The 18525-nt window shown below is 51.8% G+C and overlaps 1 protein-coding gene across 1 annotated transcript in view; it reads right to left on the minus strand.

Annotated features, from left to right (window-relative positions):
- Positions 1 to 18058, minus strand: part of LOC144953341 (uncharacterized) — a 54935-nt gene extending 36877 nt beyond the window's left edge. The window contains exons 1-2 of the mRNA XM_078883904.1: positions 18041 to 18058; positions 17476 to 17577 (exon numbers count right to left, since the gene is read on the minus strand). Coding sequence (XP_078740030.1) covers positions 17476 to 17577; positions 18041 to 18058 — 120 coding nt within the window. The remainder of the gene's footprint in view (positions 1 to 17475; positions 17578 to 18040) is intronic.
- Positions 18059 to 18525: the final 467 nt, after the last annotated feature.

The following is an 18525-nucleotide window of genomic DNA, read 5'->3' on the forward strand; positions in this document are numbered from 1 at the left end:
TCTATTATTTTTCGACCTTCGTGACTTTAACGAAAGAATCAAAAAGTATGGATTCCTGCAGTCACGAAAGCTTCAAATCAAGATTGTACTGTAACTGTTTGAACATAGGACATCATAAACTTTCGATACGAGTTGTAGTACTGTAAATATTCTTGCAGATGAATAAGACATTATTTTCAACAACTGCTTGTCCGTTTTAATTTTAAAATGTTAATAGCAAAGACGTGTGGAGCCGATTTTCAGGTGGAGCATCTCTGTCACATAACGGGCATCATATTATCATGTGTTCCTGGAGGGGAAAGGGCCCCATTATAAATCGATTCACAACGTTACGGTCCCTATTCATCAAGTATACAGGGAATCCTGAACGCTATGACAAGTGAACTGTAACACTATAAACGATAACACGAAACATTAAAATACTATAAACTAGATTAACCATTTATAACACCAAAAACAGAGGTACGGTATTATCATCTTTACAAGTATTAGAATTACAATGTGATCGTATTAGAATCACACTCTGCGCATATGTATGTATAGTGTACGTGCAAGCGAACTGTGCTCGTATGAACGTATGTAATATGCATCTATGGCCTTTGGACATGCGAACCGGTGGTCGGATATGCGAACGGGGGGGGGGGGTGCAGGATTATGATCGGATTAAAATGACGAGAATAACACTAGGGTCGTATTAGAATAACACTGAGCTAGAATGTATGTTAAATGTAGATGCACATCGGGAGTAGTAAATGCGGCCTGGGTGGTGCCAGATTTAGAATCGCATCAAAATTATTAAAATAGCACCATGGTCGTATTAGAATCAAGCTGCCAACTGCTGGTAGAATGTTCCATCTCAATGGAACCGAATAGCAATATACATCTTCTTGGTTCTTTCGGTAAAGTCACGTAGAAGAGAAGTAATAAAATAATAAAAATAAAACATAATAAAATAATTCTCACGACGTTTCGGCCACAACGCAAGCAGCCGTCCTCAGGTGGAGAACAGGTCCGTCAAGTAGACGGACTCTGAATGTCACGCTCCAGGCTTGGAGCGACTATTTATGCTGGGATGGAGGAGCGAAGAGCGTCTTGACAAAATAATTTGCATATCAATAGGATTTTAGCATATTTATGAGAAATGCAGATATGTGATTTGCATTACTTGTGAAATGCGTAGGAGGTGGGCGGGGGGGTTTCAAAGTCATTATGTCCATGCATTATGCAGGATTAGCAGCATCAAAGGGAGGGAGTAAGGTCAGAATCTTTATATATAAAATCGCAAATCTGTCTGGTGAATAGTGAGGGTGAGTGGTGAGTGGTGAGGGTGAGTGTTGAGGGTGTGATTGGTGAGAATGAGTGGTGAGGGAGAGTGGTGAGGGAGAGTGGTGAGGGTGAATGGTGAGGGTGAGTGGTGAGTGGTGAGTGTTGAGGGTGAGTGGTGATTCATGAGGGTGTGATTGCTGAGGATGAGTGGTGAGGGAGAGTGGTGAGGGAGAGTGGTGAGGGTGAATGGTGAGGGTGAGTGCTGAGTGGTGAGGGTGTGTATATATGTAAGGTTATTAAGAAATATATTTTTCACCCGGGCAACGCCGGGTACTACTGCTAGTTAATAATATACAGCATTGATATTTTGCGTGGAGCCTACAAGCGCAACCTTGCGCATTTTGACCTGGTTCTCGACGCCCGTCCCGCGCCCATTGTAGATTCTTGTGCATTTCGGGGCGTCAAGGGCTCGCACCACAGCCTTGAAGGATTAGGCAGGTCCCTGGCTTCTTTTGAAGAATATGACCAGACTCCAGGCACCGGATCTTCGCACGTGGCGGATCCTTGAGGCACCCCGGGCCTCAGGGGCTCGGAAATTGTGGGCGCCACAACACATTTCATTTGGCGTACGGTTTCCATTGCCGAGTGCCCCACCACGTTGGACACACCAGACTTGGGCTGTACAGGACATGTCATGTTGCTGCTGCTGTATTTTCTTCTGCGTCGATCAAGATTGACGCTCTTGATCAACTCTGACATTATAAACTTTCACATGTTAAACTCTAACATAGTGAAATATAATATTATAACCTATGAACTACAACCTAGCCATTGCTACGCTTTAAAATGCGATTAACTGTTATAGTGCAGAACCACATAATTGGAGGTATGGGATTATAATCGCATATTAATCATTAGAATCGCACTGAGCTAATTAGAATCACACTGTGGTTGTACGTATGGTAAGTTAATATGCCAACCGGGGGTAGGATATGCAGGATTAGAATCGAATTACAATTATTCGAATCCCACTCGTATTAGAATCACACTTTCCACTGTTGGATGAATGTGTCGTATCAATGGAATCGAATAGCCATATAAGTATATACAGTATACACAAATAAAGAGTATAACAATCACACATTGTAACATAGATACAATACACATTATTTAAAAAACGTATTTACAAATATATGTTCCACTTTTTTAAAACTCAGAATGTCGTCGTTCATGTGGGGAGATGGAGCGCAGTGGATCGTATCGTCTAAGCTGCTTTTCGGAATCCGTGTGATAACCCAGTCATATCGCCTAATTCCAGTGACAGCACCTTACCCAAACTACATCTCCCCAACAAGGCAGCCTTACCGATGCTGTGTATTATGTTTATGGGATAACAGAGGTGTGTATTTTCCCATACGCCTTGCCAAAAACGACTGATTGTCCGCTTAACAGCCTAGACTGTAAACCACCATTGGTGATAGTGTTGTTTGAGAGCAGCTATTAAAGTCGCTTTGGCAAACGAGGTGGTGGCTGGACAAACCATGCCTCGCTGTTTGTCTCCGGAATGATGACCGATACAAACCAGACCAAGCGGAGACCATGTACCAGATCGGATTTTGGTTACTGATGTTAGAGTGATTGTGTTGCAAGTGTGGTCACTACGCGTCTGTACGTGCTCACTCCCGAAGCTCGGCGATTTTTGGCAACGCCACGGGGCTGCATTCACTTCAAATCGAGGACAATGGAGGGCATGGGGAACGTGTTTTTCCATTTATTCAAAATAAGCGCATAATTACACACTGAGATGCACTTACATATGCATGCATGAAGCACAATGGGCACATTACCCTTCGATATGTTAGTATACATGCGGATTGTACCTTCCAAAATTAACAATCGAATGCAAATATCCTGAAAGACAAAGGATTGGATCCTAGGGGGGGAGTTATAAGGCGGCTCAGAAGCAGAGCTCAATGCCATTTAGAGAGGGAACTTGATGAGGTTGGACGCTCGACTCGTCGCTCTGCTGATCGCCCTTCAACCGCGAGACAACGCAGCCTGGCGAGCAGAATTGCTGTGTCGACAGTTAGGCGACTTCGTTCGGAGAGTTCGTGGCGACATCTTCAGACGGGTTTATATATCGTGAATCTCCAAGTAAGTATCTATTTTCGCGGATAAAATCTTAAACGTGACCGTCGTCAAATTTACGGGATTTTTTTGCGTCTCGGTTAGACGCGAGTGTCGTTCTTGTTTTAGCAGTTAACAAAATCCAAAACTCGACGCTAAACATCCTTGCGGCCGATAGCGTACTTTTGACTCGATAACACCGCTATTGTTACTACGCTCACATGGAGCAAAAACGCTCTCCACAGCCCCACGCACACGGGGGCAAGGAACAATTCAATTGCTCTGTGTGTGGGAAGGCATTTTCATGGTCATCAAGTCTTAAGAGACACCAGAGAACACACACGGGTGAGAAGCCATTCCTGTGCTCTGTGTGTGGGAAAACATTTGCACACTCATCACATCTTCAGAGTCATCAGAGAACACACACGGGCGAGAAGCCATTCCTGTGCCCTGTGTGTGGGAAGACATTTGCACAGGCATCAAATCTTCAAACTCACCAGAGAACACACACGGGCGAGAAGCCATTCCTGTGCCCTGTGTGTGGGAAGACATTTGCAGACTCATCAACTCTTCATACTTGTAATGCGGGCGAAAGCGACCTTCCGGATGTGACGTCACGAGGAGGTGGAGCCAGGTGACGTGGGTGAAAGGTAGGGGGTCCTTAAGCGGGTAAACCGGAAGGAGAAGGCAGTCGGGGTGTGAGCGGAAAAGAGTGAGGCCACGCGGGCGTGTGTGGAGAGGGGGGGCGCCGACGGCCATCGGGAGCCAACCCCGAAGATAAGAGGAAGCTGCGGAGTGGTGTGCAGCTGCGGAGGAGACAGCCAGGAGGGCTGCGTGTTAGAGGCAGCGGTGTGGCTGCCAGGAGGAGCTGCGGAGAGAGAGAGAGAGGGCTGCTTGTTAGAGGCAGCGGTGTGGCTGCCAGGAGGGAGCTGCGGAGAGAGAGAGAGAGCAAGAAGCTGTGAGAGCTGCGGAGGGAGAAGAGCAGCAGCGAGTACAGCCAAGGGAGGCTGTGTGAGAGAAACAGCAGCGGAGCTGCTGTTGTGGATCGGGCCGACATTGGAGTCAGCACCGTGGAGAAGCTGAGAGAAACAGCAGCGGAGCTGCTGTTGTGGATCGGGCCGACATTGGAGTCAGCACCGTGGAGAAGCTACAGAGTAAAGACAGCCGTGTGGGTGTACAGCACGAACCGAATAATAAAGGACACTGAGCCAGACATCGTGGTCCAGTCGTTCATTACACTGGTGTCGGAAGTGCAACGGCATGTCGAAACAAGTGAGGAAGAAAGTTAATCCGGCGCCTGCATCGGCTTCTTCGTCCGACGACGACGAACTCCCTCCAACCACGGATCCTGTTGGGGTGGTGGAGGAGAGCCCGGCTGAGGCGACCACGGGAACGGGAGTGGAGGATGTTGGAGCGGTGGCGGGTCCGTCGACATCATCAGACGCGGATCAACGATGGCAAGCGATGGCGGTACAACTGGAGGCACTTAAGGACGTCCTGGCGCATCTATGCCATCTCGTCGCGCCAGGGACGATGGATGATGCAAGTGGTGCTCCGCGGGCCGCCACGTTGCCTGTCCTGCCGCCGCCATTGCCCACGCGGCAAGAGGCCGCCATTTTGCGCGCTCCGTGGCGCCAAATCGCCATCTTGGCCACGCCGCGGGCCGACGCCATTTTGAATTTGCCATCACAACCACCACCATTGGAAGACGGCGGGAAGAGGAGTCGGAGTCGCCACCTTACAACGGTTAAAGAATTTTCCGTCGGTGGGGACTGGAGCGCGTTCGCCTGCCGCTTCTTGGCGGCGGTACGCACAGCAAGATGGACCGATGCGGAGGCTTTGGAGGTGTTGCCGACTCTCCTGGACGACGAATCTGTCCGATTCTTCCGTTCCATAGCGACCGATAAGAAGGCAACTTTATGTGGTGTTTTTCAAGAAATGGCCGATGCTTATGAGCCACCAGATGATGCGCATCGGCGATTCGCTCAACGACAACGAGCACCAGAGGAGTCGCCCGTGGCGTTCAGGGGTGCGGTGCTGGAGCTGGCCATGGCAGCTTATCCTGAGACGCCACAGGACCTGCTTGAGCCTCTCATATTAGGGAAAATGTTGGAGCTGTCTCGGGATCTAGGGATCCCCATGCCTGTGTGTGGGCATGAGAAGCTAACTTCCCGGATGGCTGCTAAGTGTCTTGATGCGCAATTCAACCTCCGTCGCTGGAAACAAGTGACGGCGTGGACGGGGGGGCCCGTCAAAGAAGGGGAGGCGCTGGGGTGGAACCCTGCGCAGGCCGTCTATGTTCCGGATGACCGGGGCCCTCAACAACTGACGGCCGCCTCCGCTCCATGGACGGGACGCGGCGGGCCGAGACCGCGCGCGGTGCTACCAGGACGGGGCCGTCAGGAGGCGAGGCCTGCGCTTCGGCGCAACGAGGCCGAATGTTTCCGCTGCGGGCGTAGGGGCCACTACGCCAGAGACTGCTGGGCCCGCTTCCCGGCTCCGCCGCAGCAGGAGGCCTCGGCACCGGTCAAGTCGGCTAAAGATCCTCCGAAACAGGCATGTCGGCACGCACCAGACACTCGGCAAGGCTTTCCACCTCACCCACCACCTGTGTTGCGCGATCCTATTGTTGTTGTTAAAGAAAGGCCATCGACGGGGCCTTTTCATTCAGTTACGCAGTGGCGCAAATTGGCACGGAGAGTTGTCGCGGCCGCTACGGGTTCGTCCACTGTACCGGGGTCCATACAAGGTGTGGACGTGCGCATTTTGGTTGACTCGGGGGCGTCTGCGACTATTATATCGGATGTCATTTTCCATCTGTTGGGCATTCCGTCGGGGGCTGTGCGTCCGGTTTATGGGTCGTGCGTCGCTGCGAACGGGGGTAGCATGGGTATCGTGGGTCAGGTGGATGCTAAGATATCTATTGGGGATGTGTCGGCCTCGGGTGTTGTGTTGATATCGAGATCTTTGGCGGTTCCTTGTTTGTTAGGCACCGATTTTTTGGCTAAGATGCCCATTTTGATCAAAATCAATGAGAATTGTATTGAACTGCCGGGGGGCCGTCAAATCTCGTTTCTGCCGTCGCCCTGGGGGCGACCTGCTTCGGCCGTACAAGTGCAGGCGCTGTCCGTCGCATCTGTGGACATCCCACCTGGTACACAGATGCTTATACCCTTGCGGTATCGGAAGCCCCTGCCTGATCGGCTAGGAGCAGTAGGGGTCTTGTTGTCACCGTCCGCCACGATAACAACCGGGTTGGCGTTAGTGGGGGCACAGACCATCGTCCGGCCGGATCAATTACCGTTTTTACAGGTGCTTAATGCGGGGGGGGAAAACGTCCGTGTCCCGGCCGGTACGGTTGTGGCACATGCCACTACGGCGTTTGCGACCCATGATTGTCCACATAGCCGGGGAGTCGTTGCTGGGGTTTCCGAGCCAAGGAGTTCGGATGATCGTTGGGTTGCTCAGTTATGTGACGAAAATTCTTCCCTGTCCATGGAGCAACGTGGTGCGCTGCGTAAATTGTTGTTGACATATTCCGATGTGTTCAGCTCCGATGATTTGGATTTGGGCCGCACTTCCTTGCTTTACCATCACATTGAGACGGGCGATGCTGCCCCTATTCGATTAAATTCGCATCGGATGAGTCCTGCGGAGCGAGAACACGTACGGGGGGCAGTGGAAGACATGTTGGCTGCGGACATTATATCGCCATCTAACAGCCCATGGGGCGCTCCAGTCGTCTTGGTTAAGAAGAAGGATGGCAAATTGCGATTTTGTGTTGATTTTCGCAAATTGAATAAGATATCGGTGGCAGATGCGTACCCCCTGCCGCGTATGGATGACTCCCTCGACGCATTGTCGGGGGCTAAGTTCTTTTCCACACTGGACCTCTCTTCTGGATTTTGGCAGCTTCCCCTTGACGAGTCCTCACGGGAGAAAACCGCATTCCGTACGCCGCAGGGGTTATTTCAATTCAACTGTCTCCCGATGGGATTGAATGCGGCCCCTGCTACATTTCAAAGATTGATGGAGCTCGTTTTGACGGGGTTGCAGTGGGAGACATGTCTTATATATTTGGACGATATCATTGTCTTCAGCCGCACATTTGATGAGCATTTGACGCGGCTGGAGACAGTGTTCACGAGGATGCGTTCTGCCAAATTGAAATTCAAACCAAAGAAATGTCACCTACTGCAACGGTCCGTCCGCTATTTGGGGCACATTGTGAGCGCTGAGGGAGTGTCCACGGATCCGGAAAAGACGGCGTGCGTCCGGGATTGGCCGACTCCGGCCACCGTGGGGGATGTTCGGCGGTTTTTGGGATTTGCCTCGTATTACCGAAGATTTGTGCCGGGTTTTGCGACGATTGCGAGGCCTTTGCATCTCCTTACGGGTAAAGGACGGAAGTTTGTTTGGGGACAGCCGGAGGAGGCGGCCTTTCGGAGTCTGCGTGATCTATTGGCCACGGCCCCAACATTGGATTATCCCGATTTCGATCACCCATTCATTCTTGATACGGACGCGAGTGACACAGGTATTGGGGCGGTGTTATCACAGTCTAAAGGGGGTGTAGAGCGTGTCGTGGCGTATGGTAGCCGAGTCTTGTCTCCTGCGGAAACCCGCTACTGTGTCACTCGCAGAGAATTATTGGCGGTTGTTTTTTTCCTACGGCAATTTCGACCATACCTCTACGGTCGTTCTTTTATTGTGCGTACGGATCATGCGGCCTTGCAATATGCCCTTAAAATTGACCAGCCATCCGGACAGTTGGCACGTTGGTTGGACACGCTACAGGAATTTTCCTTCCAAATTCAACATCGGAAGGGAGTGCGCCATGCGAACGCTGACGCACTTTCCAGATTACCGCGGCGCGCCCCTTGTAAATGTGAGTCGGGGACGCATAGGTGTTCGCCGATTCCAAACCCCCCTCAGCCGCTTACGTTGGCCGTCGAGAAGTCGGACACTCCGATGGAACCGGGACCGGCTGACGGGGTTTTGAATCTGCCGCGGTCTGTCTGGATCCGGGAACAGATGATGGATGAGTCATTGGTGTCCTTGCGGAAGCGGTCTGCTAAGGACAATGGGAGTCCGAGTACGGCTGTGGGGCCGCAAACCGCTCTCCGAGATGGTCTGCTTATGTGGCGGGAGGGGTTCCAGGAACGTTGGCGCCTGGTGGTACCAACGTCCTTGCGATTCGAGTTGATTAGAACCCTCCATTGTGACACTCTCTTACATTTAGGGGTGCAGAAGACCTTGTTGACGTTACAACGTCATTATTTTTGGCACGGCATGGCGACAGATGTCGTAGGGCACGTGCGCGCGTGCCCTGAATGCGCCCGGCGTAAGCCGCCTAAACATCCTTACGTGCCGCCTCTCCAGTCGATTCAGGTGTCTCGAGTCAATGAATTGGTGGCACTGGACATATTGGGACCCTTCCCACCATCGGCGAGGGGAAATAAATATTTGCTGGTAGGGGTTGAGTATCTCTCCCGTTGGCCGATGGCCTGGCCGTTGCCCGATCAGTCGGCCGCGGCCATCACCGACGCCTTTTTGTTTGGGTACATTATGGACAAGGGGGCGCCGGAGAGACTCCTCACGGACCAGGGCCGAAATTTCTCTTCTAAATTATTGGCTGAAGTGTGCGCAGGCCTTGGGACTAAGAAGATACGGACATCTCCATACCATCCGCAGACGGATGGTATGGTTGAGCGGCTGAACAGGACATTGTCTGCCATGCTTTGCCATACCGTGAGTGAACAGCAATCGGATTGGGATCTGCACATCCCCGGAGTGCTTTCGGCGTACAGGATGACGCCCCATGCGGCTACAGGGTATTCGCCGTTTTACCTTATGTATGGTCGGGAAAACGTGCCTCCGGTGGATGTGCAATTGGGTACTGGGGTGAAGGGACCTCGTAAACCACTCCCTGAATACATTCAGGACACGGTTCGCCGGGTTACGGAGGCGCGGGAAAACGCCCGCGTGGCTACGGCCAAAGCCCAGGCCCGGAACGAGCGGTATGCTCGGCGGTCTGAGGGGGAGTGCCCCTGGAAGGTGGGAGACCTGGCCTGGCTCCATTGCCCGCAGGTGCGGCCGGGGACCTCTCCTAAATTGCACAAACCTTGGCATGGTCCTGTGCGCCTCATTGAGGTTCCCAATCCACAGTCGGCGCGCGTTCAGTTTGGTTCTCGCCGTTGGTTTGTTCATACGTCGCGGTTGAAACCATATGTTGCTCCCCTACGTGATGCGTCATCTCCCAATGTTGCCTTGCCGGGGTCTGTTGCTGCTGACTCTGACTCTTCCCCGCCTGCGTCCATTGATCTTGCTGGAGCGCCTGTCGTACCTGTTCCAGACAGGCCGACCGTGACACCGCGGGGGAGGAGTGGGCCTGTTCGGAGGGCGCCTGCCAAGGCTGCGGGACCTTCTAGCCCGGCGACCCTTCCGACCCCGCTGCAGGCGCATTCGCGGAATATGACCAAGACTGATTCGTCAGGGACACGAGATGTCGGTGGACTTCCAATCGCAGCAGGGGAATTACCCCCTGTCATTTCTCGTGTTCCATCGCGTCCCCGTTCTACAAGCGGGCCGCCGACCGTCCGGGACGGGCCGGCGACCCGCACTCGTTCCAAATCGCTTACGTTTCGTTGATTGTATGTTGTTATTGTTCTTGTTCTTGCCGTCGTATTTATCGCATGCTTCCGTACGTTCGTCGATGTTACTTGTGTGTTGTTCTTGTTGTTATATTGCATGCTTAGTGTCCTTTAAGGGGGAAGGTCGGTTCACCGCATTACGCTTTGGTGTTGTTCAGCCGAGGTCGGCTGGGTTTTTTCTATGGGGGAGGGTGGTGTAATGCGGGCGAAAGCGACCTTCCGGATGTGACGTCACGAGGAGGTGGAGCCAGGTGACGTGGGTGAAAGGTAGGGGGTCCTTAAGCGGGTAAACCGGAAGGAGAAGGCAGTCGGGGTGTGAGCGGAAAAGAGTGAGGCCACGCGGGCGTGTGTGGAGAGGGGGGGCGCCGACGGCCATCGGGAGCCAACCCCGAAGATAAGAGGAAGCTGCGGAGTGGTGTGCAGCTGCGGAGGAGACAGCCAGGAGGGCTGCGTGTTAGAGGCAGCGGTGTGGCTGCCAGGAGGAGCTGCGGAGAGAGAGAGAGAGAGAGGGCTGCTTGTTAGAGGCAGCGGTGTGGCTGCCAGGAGGGAGCTGCGGAGAGAGAGAGAGAGAGCAAGAAGCTGTGAGAGCTGCGGAGGGAGAAGAGCAGCAGCGAGTACAGCCAAGGGAGGCTGTGTGAGAGAAACAGCAGCGGAGCTGCTGTTGTGGATCGGGCCGACATTGGAGTCAGCACCGTGGAGAAGCTGAGAGAAACAGCAGCGGAGCTGCTGTTGTGGATCGGGCCGACATTGGAGTCAGCACCGTGGAGAAGCTACAGAGTAAAGACAGCCGTGTGGGTGTACAGCACGAACCGAATAATAAAGGACACTGAGCCAGACATCGTGGTCCAGTCGTTCATTACATACTCATCAGAGAACACACACAGGCGAGAAGCCATTCCTGTGCCCTGTGTGTGGGAAGACATTTGCGCAGGCATCAACTCTTCAAACTCATCAGAGAACACACACGGGCGAGAAGCCATTCCTGTGCCCTGTGTGTGGGAAGACATTTGCACAGTCATCACATCTTCAGAGTCACAAGAAAACACACACAGTCGAGAAGCCGTTCCTGTGCTCTGTGTGTGGGAAGACATTTGCACACAAGTCACACATCAACAGGCATCAGAAGGTCCACAATGATAGGAAACTGAAATCAAAAGCTGAAATTCAAGGTGCTGCAATGAGTCCTGAAGAAGTTTCCACCTTCGATCCCATGCAGTTGGATCCCGAGAGATGGCTGGATGTAATGGAGTGGCCCGAGAGTCAACCAGAGAGCTCTGGGTGACTGAAAAAATATTAAGTCATGTGGTTATACCTATTAATCCGTATCGAGTACTTTTTGGTTATTATTTTGACCATTTTAGTTTTACAGTTTTTGTGAGAGTTTAATGACGTGCACAGTGGTGGTTTGTAATGTTATTGGATTACTTGCCGAAGTGGTGTGAAGAGCACTGGTTGTGAGAGGGTTCAATTGTAGTCGTTAAGTGTTCCTGTTGAGCTAAAGTTGGAATGCGTATGTAGGTACATCTTTACTCAACATTTAAAAGTTTTTTTTTCAAGTATATAGCTTTTTTTGATTGGTATTAATCGACTTTAGATAGCGATTTCAGGATGTACATTGATGACGCGTTCGTTGGATATATGGCCTTTACTTCAACATAGACGCACAGTGAACAAACGTGGTGAACTAATAAGGAAATCATGGGGAATGATACTTTAACGCTTTGGTATTCCTGGAACGGAAATCGTTTGCATTGCACTGGAAATGTAATAAATATTCCCTTCGAGTTTTGACGTAAAAATGATTGCAGATGAATAAAAACGTATTTTTAACAAATGTTTGTCCGGTCTTTATGTTATAATGTTCCTCGCAAAAACATGTTAAGCGAGTTTCAGGTGGAGGATCTCCGTCACACAAGTGTGCCCTTAACCGGCAGCATCTTGGCTGTCTACCCGATTAACACGTGTTCCTTGAGGGGAAAGGTCCCCGTAGTTAATCGTTCATCAACGTAACAGTCCCTAATCCCGAAGTATGTCGTGGATAAACTACACTATAACATGGAAACTGTAATACTATAAACGATAACACTAAACATTAAACGATTATAAACTAGTGTTATAATTTATAACCATATAAACGGAGGTAAGGTACTATGCTAGATGTCATCGAATAACAAATGACGGAATATATTTATATAAATACACGCACAACCCCATCATAAACTCATGAGATTATGAATCGTTACAATTATTATAACAATCACAAATTGTGACAAAGCGAAATTCCCACAAGCAAAACACCACGCTCACGTGACGAATTCTTAAACAAACTGCAACACTCAAGTGACAGAACTCAACAAAAAACGCCGCAATAAAAAAAAACAACATCAATAGGCAAATCCTAAAAACAGACAACACACGCACGTTAGTAGCTGTTAGAAGAAGACAACACCTAGCACCTTCAACTATACACATCATACAGCCAACTCGTAAATGGGGCGGTATATGACAGCCTTCGCTGCTGTCGACGGGGCCAAGCAGCGAGTGTTTAACTCCATTGTTTCAGAATCCGTGTCATCACCCGGTCACAGCGCCTTAGCCAAACTACATCTCCCCAACAAGGCAGCCTTCCCTATGCTGTATATTTTAGCAGTATATTTACGGACACACATGAAGATAACAAATTTGTCTAGAAAAGGCAGGCGACTTGTTATACCAACACAATTTAAAATGTCTATCCGAAAGAAGTATGAGTTCATTCACGAGTAGTATTCACTTAGCACCGATGTCACTAACCTACACACAGTTATGATCAAACAAAGTAAATATTAGTCGCTCATCCCAGTTCGGACATGATCATAGCAATTATTTCCAAATCCGTGTCGGGTCCCACGAGAACAGGGCACGTCCATAAACTCTCAAATTGTAAACTCACATTGAATACCCTAACATTATAAACTCTAACAATATAACCTTTTTACTATGAGCTATACATTGTAACGCTTTAAAATAACACTACAAACTAGTGTTATAGTAAACTATAATGTTGTGAACTCTAACAATATAAGCTATGATCGATACATTATAACGCTATAAAATAACATCATAAACTAGTGTTACAGATTAGAACACCGTACATTGAAGTGTGATATTCGAATCTCATTCGAATTCTTAGCTTCACACCGTGGTCCTCTAAGAATCACACTATGCTCGTGAGTATGTAACATGTCTGTATGTAATATGCATGAATGTAATATGTCTGTATGTAACATGTATGCATGTTAAATGTATGTATGTAATATGGACACAGAGCAATTGAATGGCTTCTTGCCTCCGTGTGCGTGGGGCTGTGGAGAGCGTCTCTGCTCCATGTGAGCGTAGTAACAGCATCGGTGTTATCGAGTCAAAAGTACGCAATCGGCCTCGATTTAAAGTGTTTAGCGTTGAGTTTTGGATTTTGTTAACTGCTAAAACAAGAACGACACTCGCGTCTAACCGAGACGCAAAAAATTCCCGCTAATGGAAGAGGTGCAGGTGGAGATGCACGAAAAGAAGAGGAAGCCAGGGGGCCTCGCTCGCGTGGCGAGAGCGATCGCCTCACTCCTCCGCCGCGTGCTGCTTTGTGGTGGCAGGTCCACCGCCCAGTAGGGGTGGTGGCGGTGGTCGTGCATCGGTGCCAACCGTGACCACTATCCCCACACTACCCGTCCACCCCGTGATACTCGCTACACACACCACACGGGTCCCCAGAGAGACGGTGCCACTGGGACCACAGCCTGGAAATGAAGCTGAGCAGCAGATGCCAGGACTACAGCGGAGAATGACTGCTGCCAGAAGACCTCACATCACACACACACGGGACTATGTCATTAGCATAGCCGGCCCCACACTGGGCCCCTTCCATGCTGGTTTTCATCCAGGCGGTCCTCATGGGATGACCTTGCCATGGTTTCCAGGACATGGAAGGGGCAGCTGACCCAGGGTGAGAGAGCTGGAGGGGTCTGGTGCAGACAATTAACAAAACCTGCAAGTGTCAAGTCTCAAGGATGCTCTGTTAAGAATTATGATCAATATAATTGTTGTTGTTGTTGTTACTATAAACTTCGTGAAATCGACCCTTGAGGATACAACATAACGTTGCATTGCTTGCGAGTGCTGCCTGGGTTTCTTTAAATGAGCCTTGGCTCGTGTGTGCGGTGTCCCAGCTGTGTGTGCGGCGGTACAAAGACAATAGACAACAAGAGACGTTTTGGGAAATGGTCATTATACATACAAGCGGTGGTGGGAAAACATATTCATGTGATTCGCCTTCTTCATAACAAACCGCCCCTCCTCTGCCCCAATGCTGCACTGCCCAATTGCTCCTCTGCCCCACTGCCCCTCTGCTCAATCTGCCGCAGCAGTTGAAACAAATGATTAAGTATCTTAAATCCCCTTGCCTCTGTGCACCAAGCAGTGAAAATGGGTGCGGCACATGTGGAGGCCGACGTCCAACTCTCTGCTCCCCGTGAGCTCCACTCCCACCTCCTCCTCTTCCGCCGCCTCGCGCCAGGCCCCCGCCGGTCGGGTGATCGCCCCCCCCGCACCAGCGCCCTCTCTGACGGACATCGCTCACTCGCTGGCTCACCACCGCCCGGGGTTATTTTCCACACGCACACGTACCCCCACCACACAAAAACGAATACGGAGGCGTGCACATACGCGCCCCTGCAGGCGCGTATTTCCCTCACAAAGGCTGGCGCTAATCAAAACGGCAGTATGAAAATGCGCGTGCACCTTCGGCGGTTAAACCCTAATCCGCTTGCACACAAAGGCTAATGCTAAAGGGCTGTGTGAATATCTGAAGGCGCGTGGTTCCTCAACGGTCAGCACTACGGTCCCCGGAGGACCCAGCAGCGTAATGCAAACACGCGGTGCAAACTCGCTGTGTAAAGCGCGCTGTGTAAACACGCACACGAGCGCAAGCGCGTGTAAACGACGGCGGCCGTGTGTGCTGCAGTACATGCCCCCCACGTGCACACTCCAATCACTCACACCACCCCCACGCTGCAGCCCTGCGCTCGCGCTCACACCGGGCACACCGTCTCTCCACGCAAACGCGCAACACACAGATCATAGACGCTATGCCGAAGTTCTGCCCATACACACATAAATCGCAATAAACCAATATTCTGTACTAGAGTTTATTAATGGCGCCAATACGCATTACCTGGAGGAAGAATATGAAGCGAGACGAGCTTAGCGTAACTCTGCCTATGAACCCAGCTACTCAGACGCCCTACCACGAACCTCGAAACTGGACTCGCGGCATCCCACGGACGCTGAGTGAGTCGGAGGGAGAAGGACGAGAGAAGACTTATACAGGGAGGAACAATGTTCCACACTGCCCACCAGGGATTATTTAGCTGTCTGTCTGACTGTCTGTCTGTCTGTCGTGCATAAATAAATATATAATACACACGGCTCTTTGATTGGTGGAGACCTTACAAACAGCTCTTTGATTGGTGGAGACCTACTGCCGGGTACGGAGAGGGGAGGTGCCTAAGGGAGGAGGGTCAGGGGAGGGGCCTAAGGAAGGGGGGAGTCAGGAGAGGGGCCTGAGGAGGGGGGGCGTTCAGAGGAGAGGCCTGAGGGAGGAGGGTCAGGGGAGGGGCCTAAGGATATGGGGGGTTGGTCAGGGGAGGGGCCTAAGGGAGGGGGGTAATGGGAGGGGCCTAAGGGAGGGGGGGGGCAAGGGGAGGTGCCTAAGCAAGGGGGAGGGGCCGATAGTGAAGGGGGCTGTCTGCCTGGCTACCTCAAGTCAAGTTATCTTGTACACAGGTAGAAACAACAGGTTCCACACTGCCCACCAGGGATTATTTGTCTGTCTGTCGTGCACGAATGCGCTGTCCAACCAAGTTCCTACCTGCCCACTCCGAAAGAACGTGTTCCAATCATTGTCTCGCAGCAGCACTCGCTGGCATCACACGGATGCTGTGAGCGGCATGAGGAGGCAGGGCAGCAGGCAGGCAGTGGATCGTGACGGCGCGAAGGTTGTAGACAACTGCCCACATCATCCCGGGGCTCCCACCTTTATACTCTAAACTTCAAAGGCCCGGGGGAGAGGGGGGGGGGGCGTCGCGCAGCCACCTCCACCCATCGTTTTCTTAGTTCGTGCCTTCGATTTGTTTTGCTCTTTTCGCCCCTTTCCTATTGTTCTCACGTGCCCAGAAGTTCGCGTCTTAGGGTCTTTACGCCTATTATTCCACCCTCCGTCCTCCAAACAATGTTGTGTGTAACTCATTGCTGTTGGCCCAGGGCACCTTTTTATTTTTGCGCCCATACAATTTTAAGCCAATTTAGAGGCACTGGATTGTAACCTGTCCTGTGAGGGTTGGTCAATCTCCTGGCACCGGGAAACCGTGGGACTCTCCCTCTAGGGGCCCCTTCGGATTAAAACCCGATGTGCCAGGCAACCCCCGGCCAGGACACTACGTGTGTGCGCTGCGTGCGGGTTGTGTGTTTAGTTGCGGGGGCCGGGAGGGAGTCGCGTGGCACCGCAGGTGGTTAGTCTGTGTCGTGAGCTGGATATGGCGGCGGGGAATCATCCAGTGGTAGCTGTCTTCTCGTATGGAGGAGGTGAAATCTGCAGACGCACAGACAAAGGCAAAGCTTTACCAGGTAGCCTCTAGCAGGGCTGCAGGGGCAAGTGCTGTTACACACAGACAAATGCAAAGCTTTACCAGGTAGCCTCTAGCAGGGATGTAGGGGCAAGTGCTGTTACACACAGACAAATGCAAAGTTCCCCAAGGTAGCCTCTAGCAGGCTGCAGGGGCAAGTGCTGTTACACACAGACACAGACAAAGTTCCCGAAGGTAGCCTCTAGCAGGGATGTAGGGGCAAGTGCTGTTACACACAGACAAAGGCAAAGCTTTACCAGGTAGCCTCTAGCAGGGCTGTAGGGGCAAGTGCTGTTACACACAGACAAAGGCAACGCTTTACCAGGTAGCCTCTAGCAGGGATATAGGGGCAAGTGCTGTTACACACAGACAATGCAAAGCTCCCCCAGGTAGCCTCTAGCAGGATGTAGGGGCAAGTGCTGTTACACACAGACAAAGGCAAAGCTTTACCAGGTAGCCTCTAGCAGGGATATAGGGGCAAGTGTTGTTACACACAGACAATGCAAAGCTCCCCCAGGTAGCCTCTAGCAGGCTGTAGGGGCAAGTGCTGTTACACACAGACAAAGGCAAAGCTTTACCAGGTAGACTCTAGCAGGGCTGCAGGGGCACGAGCTGTTACACACAGACAAAGGCAAAACTCCCCCAAGTAGCCTCTAGCAGGTCTGTAGGGGTAAGTGCTGTTACATACAGACACATGCAAAGCTTCCCCGTGTTGCTTCTAGCAGGCTGTAGGGGAAAGTGCTGTCAGTAGTAGCGAGTAGCAGCACACGCACCTCATTGGTCGCCTCGAAGCCACGCCCCTTGTGGACGGGGGCCGTGGGCACGATGCCACGCCCCCCCGCCTCTGATTGGTCTACAGGAGGAACGCCGCCCATCTGCGAACGACAGCCCATTGGAGCGGAGCCAGCGACACGCCCATCGTGAACCCCACCCACCCACACAACCACTCATTCACCCACACACTCACCCACCCACTCACCCTCCCACCCACTCACCCACCCACTCACCCACCATACTCACCCACCCAATCATCCACCCAATCATCCACCCACCCACTTACCCACTCACGCACCCACCCATCCACTCACCAACCGACTCACTTACTAACTCACCCACCCACCCTGACTGACTCAACAGCTGATGCTGCTCTATCAGCTCAGATTATCCACTCACTCACTCACCCACCACCCACCCACTTAACCACCCCCCACCTACCACACTCACCCACCCAATCATCCACCCACCCACTTACCCACTCACTCACCCACCCACTCACCCACCGACTCACTTACTAACTCACTCACCCACCCACTCACCCTCCCACCCTGACTGACTCACCAGCTGGTGCTGCTCCATCAGCTCAGAGTATCCACCCACCCACGACCTCCTCCACCATCTCTTCCTCGTCCTCAAGAAGCAGCACAAGAGAAGACACAGCGAGAGGGCGAGGAGCAGACCCAGGATGGAGATACCGGCCCTGAAGATCACTCACACGGGGGGGGGGAGATCAGCTGTGATCAGCGGAGATCAGCTGTGATAATGCGTCATTGGATAGTGAGGTCGAACTCACTCACTCGGTAACTCACCCACTCACTCACTCACCCACCCACTCACCCACTCAATCACCCACCCACTCACTCACCCACTCACCCATCCTCCTACTCACCCACCCACTCACTCACTCACCCACCCACCCACCCACTCACTCATCCACCCACCCACCCACCCACTCACTCACTCACTCACCCACCCACCCATCCACTCACTCACTCACTCACCCACTCACTCACTCACTCACCCACCCACCCACTCGCTCACTCATC

This window comes from Lampetra fluviatilis, chromosome 74, assembly GCF_964198595.1.
Source record: "Lampetra fluviatilis chromosome 74, kcLamFluv1.1, whole genome shotgun sequence".
NCBI lineage: Eukaryota > Metazoa > Chordata > Hyperoartia > Petromyzontiformes > Petromyzontidae > Lampetra > Lampetra fluviatilis.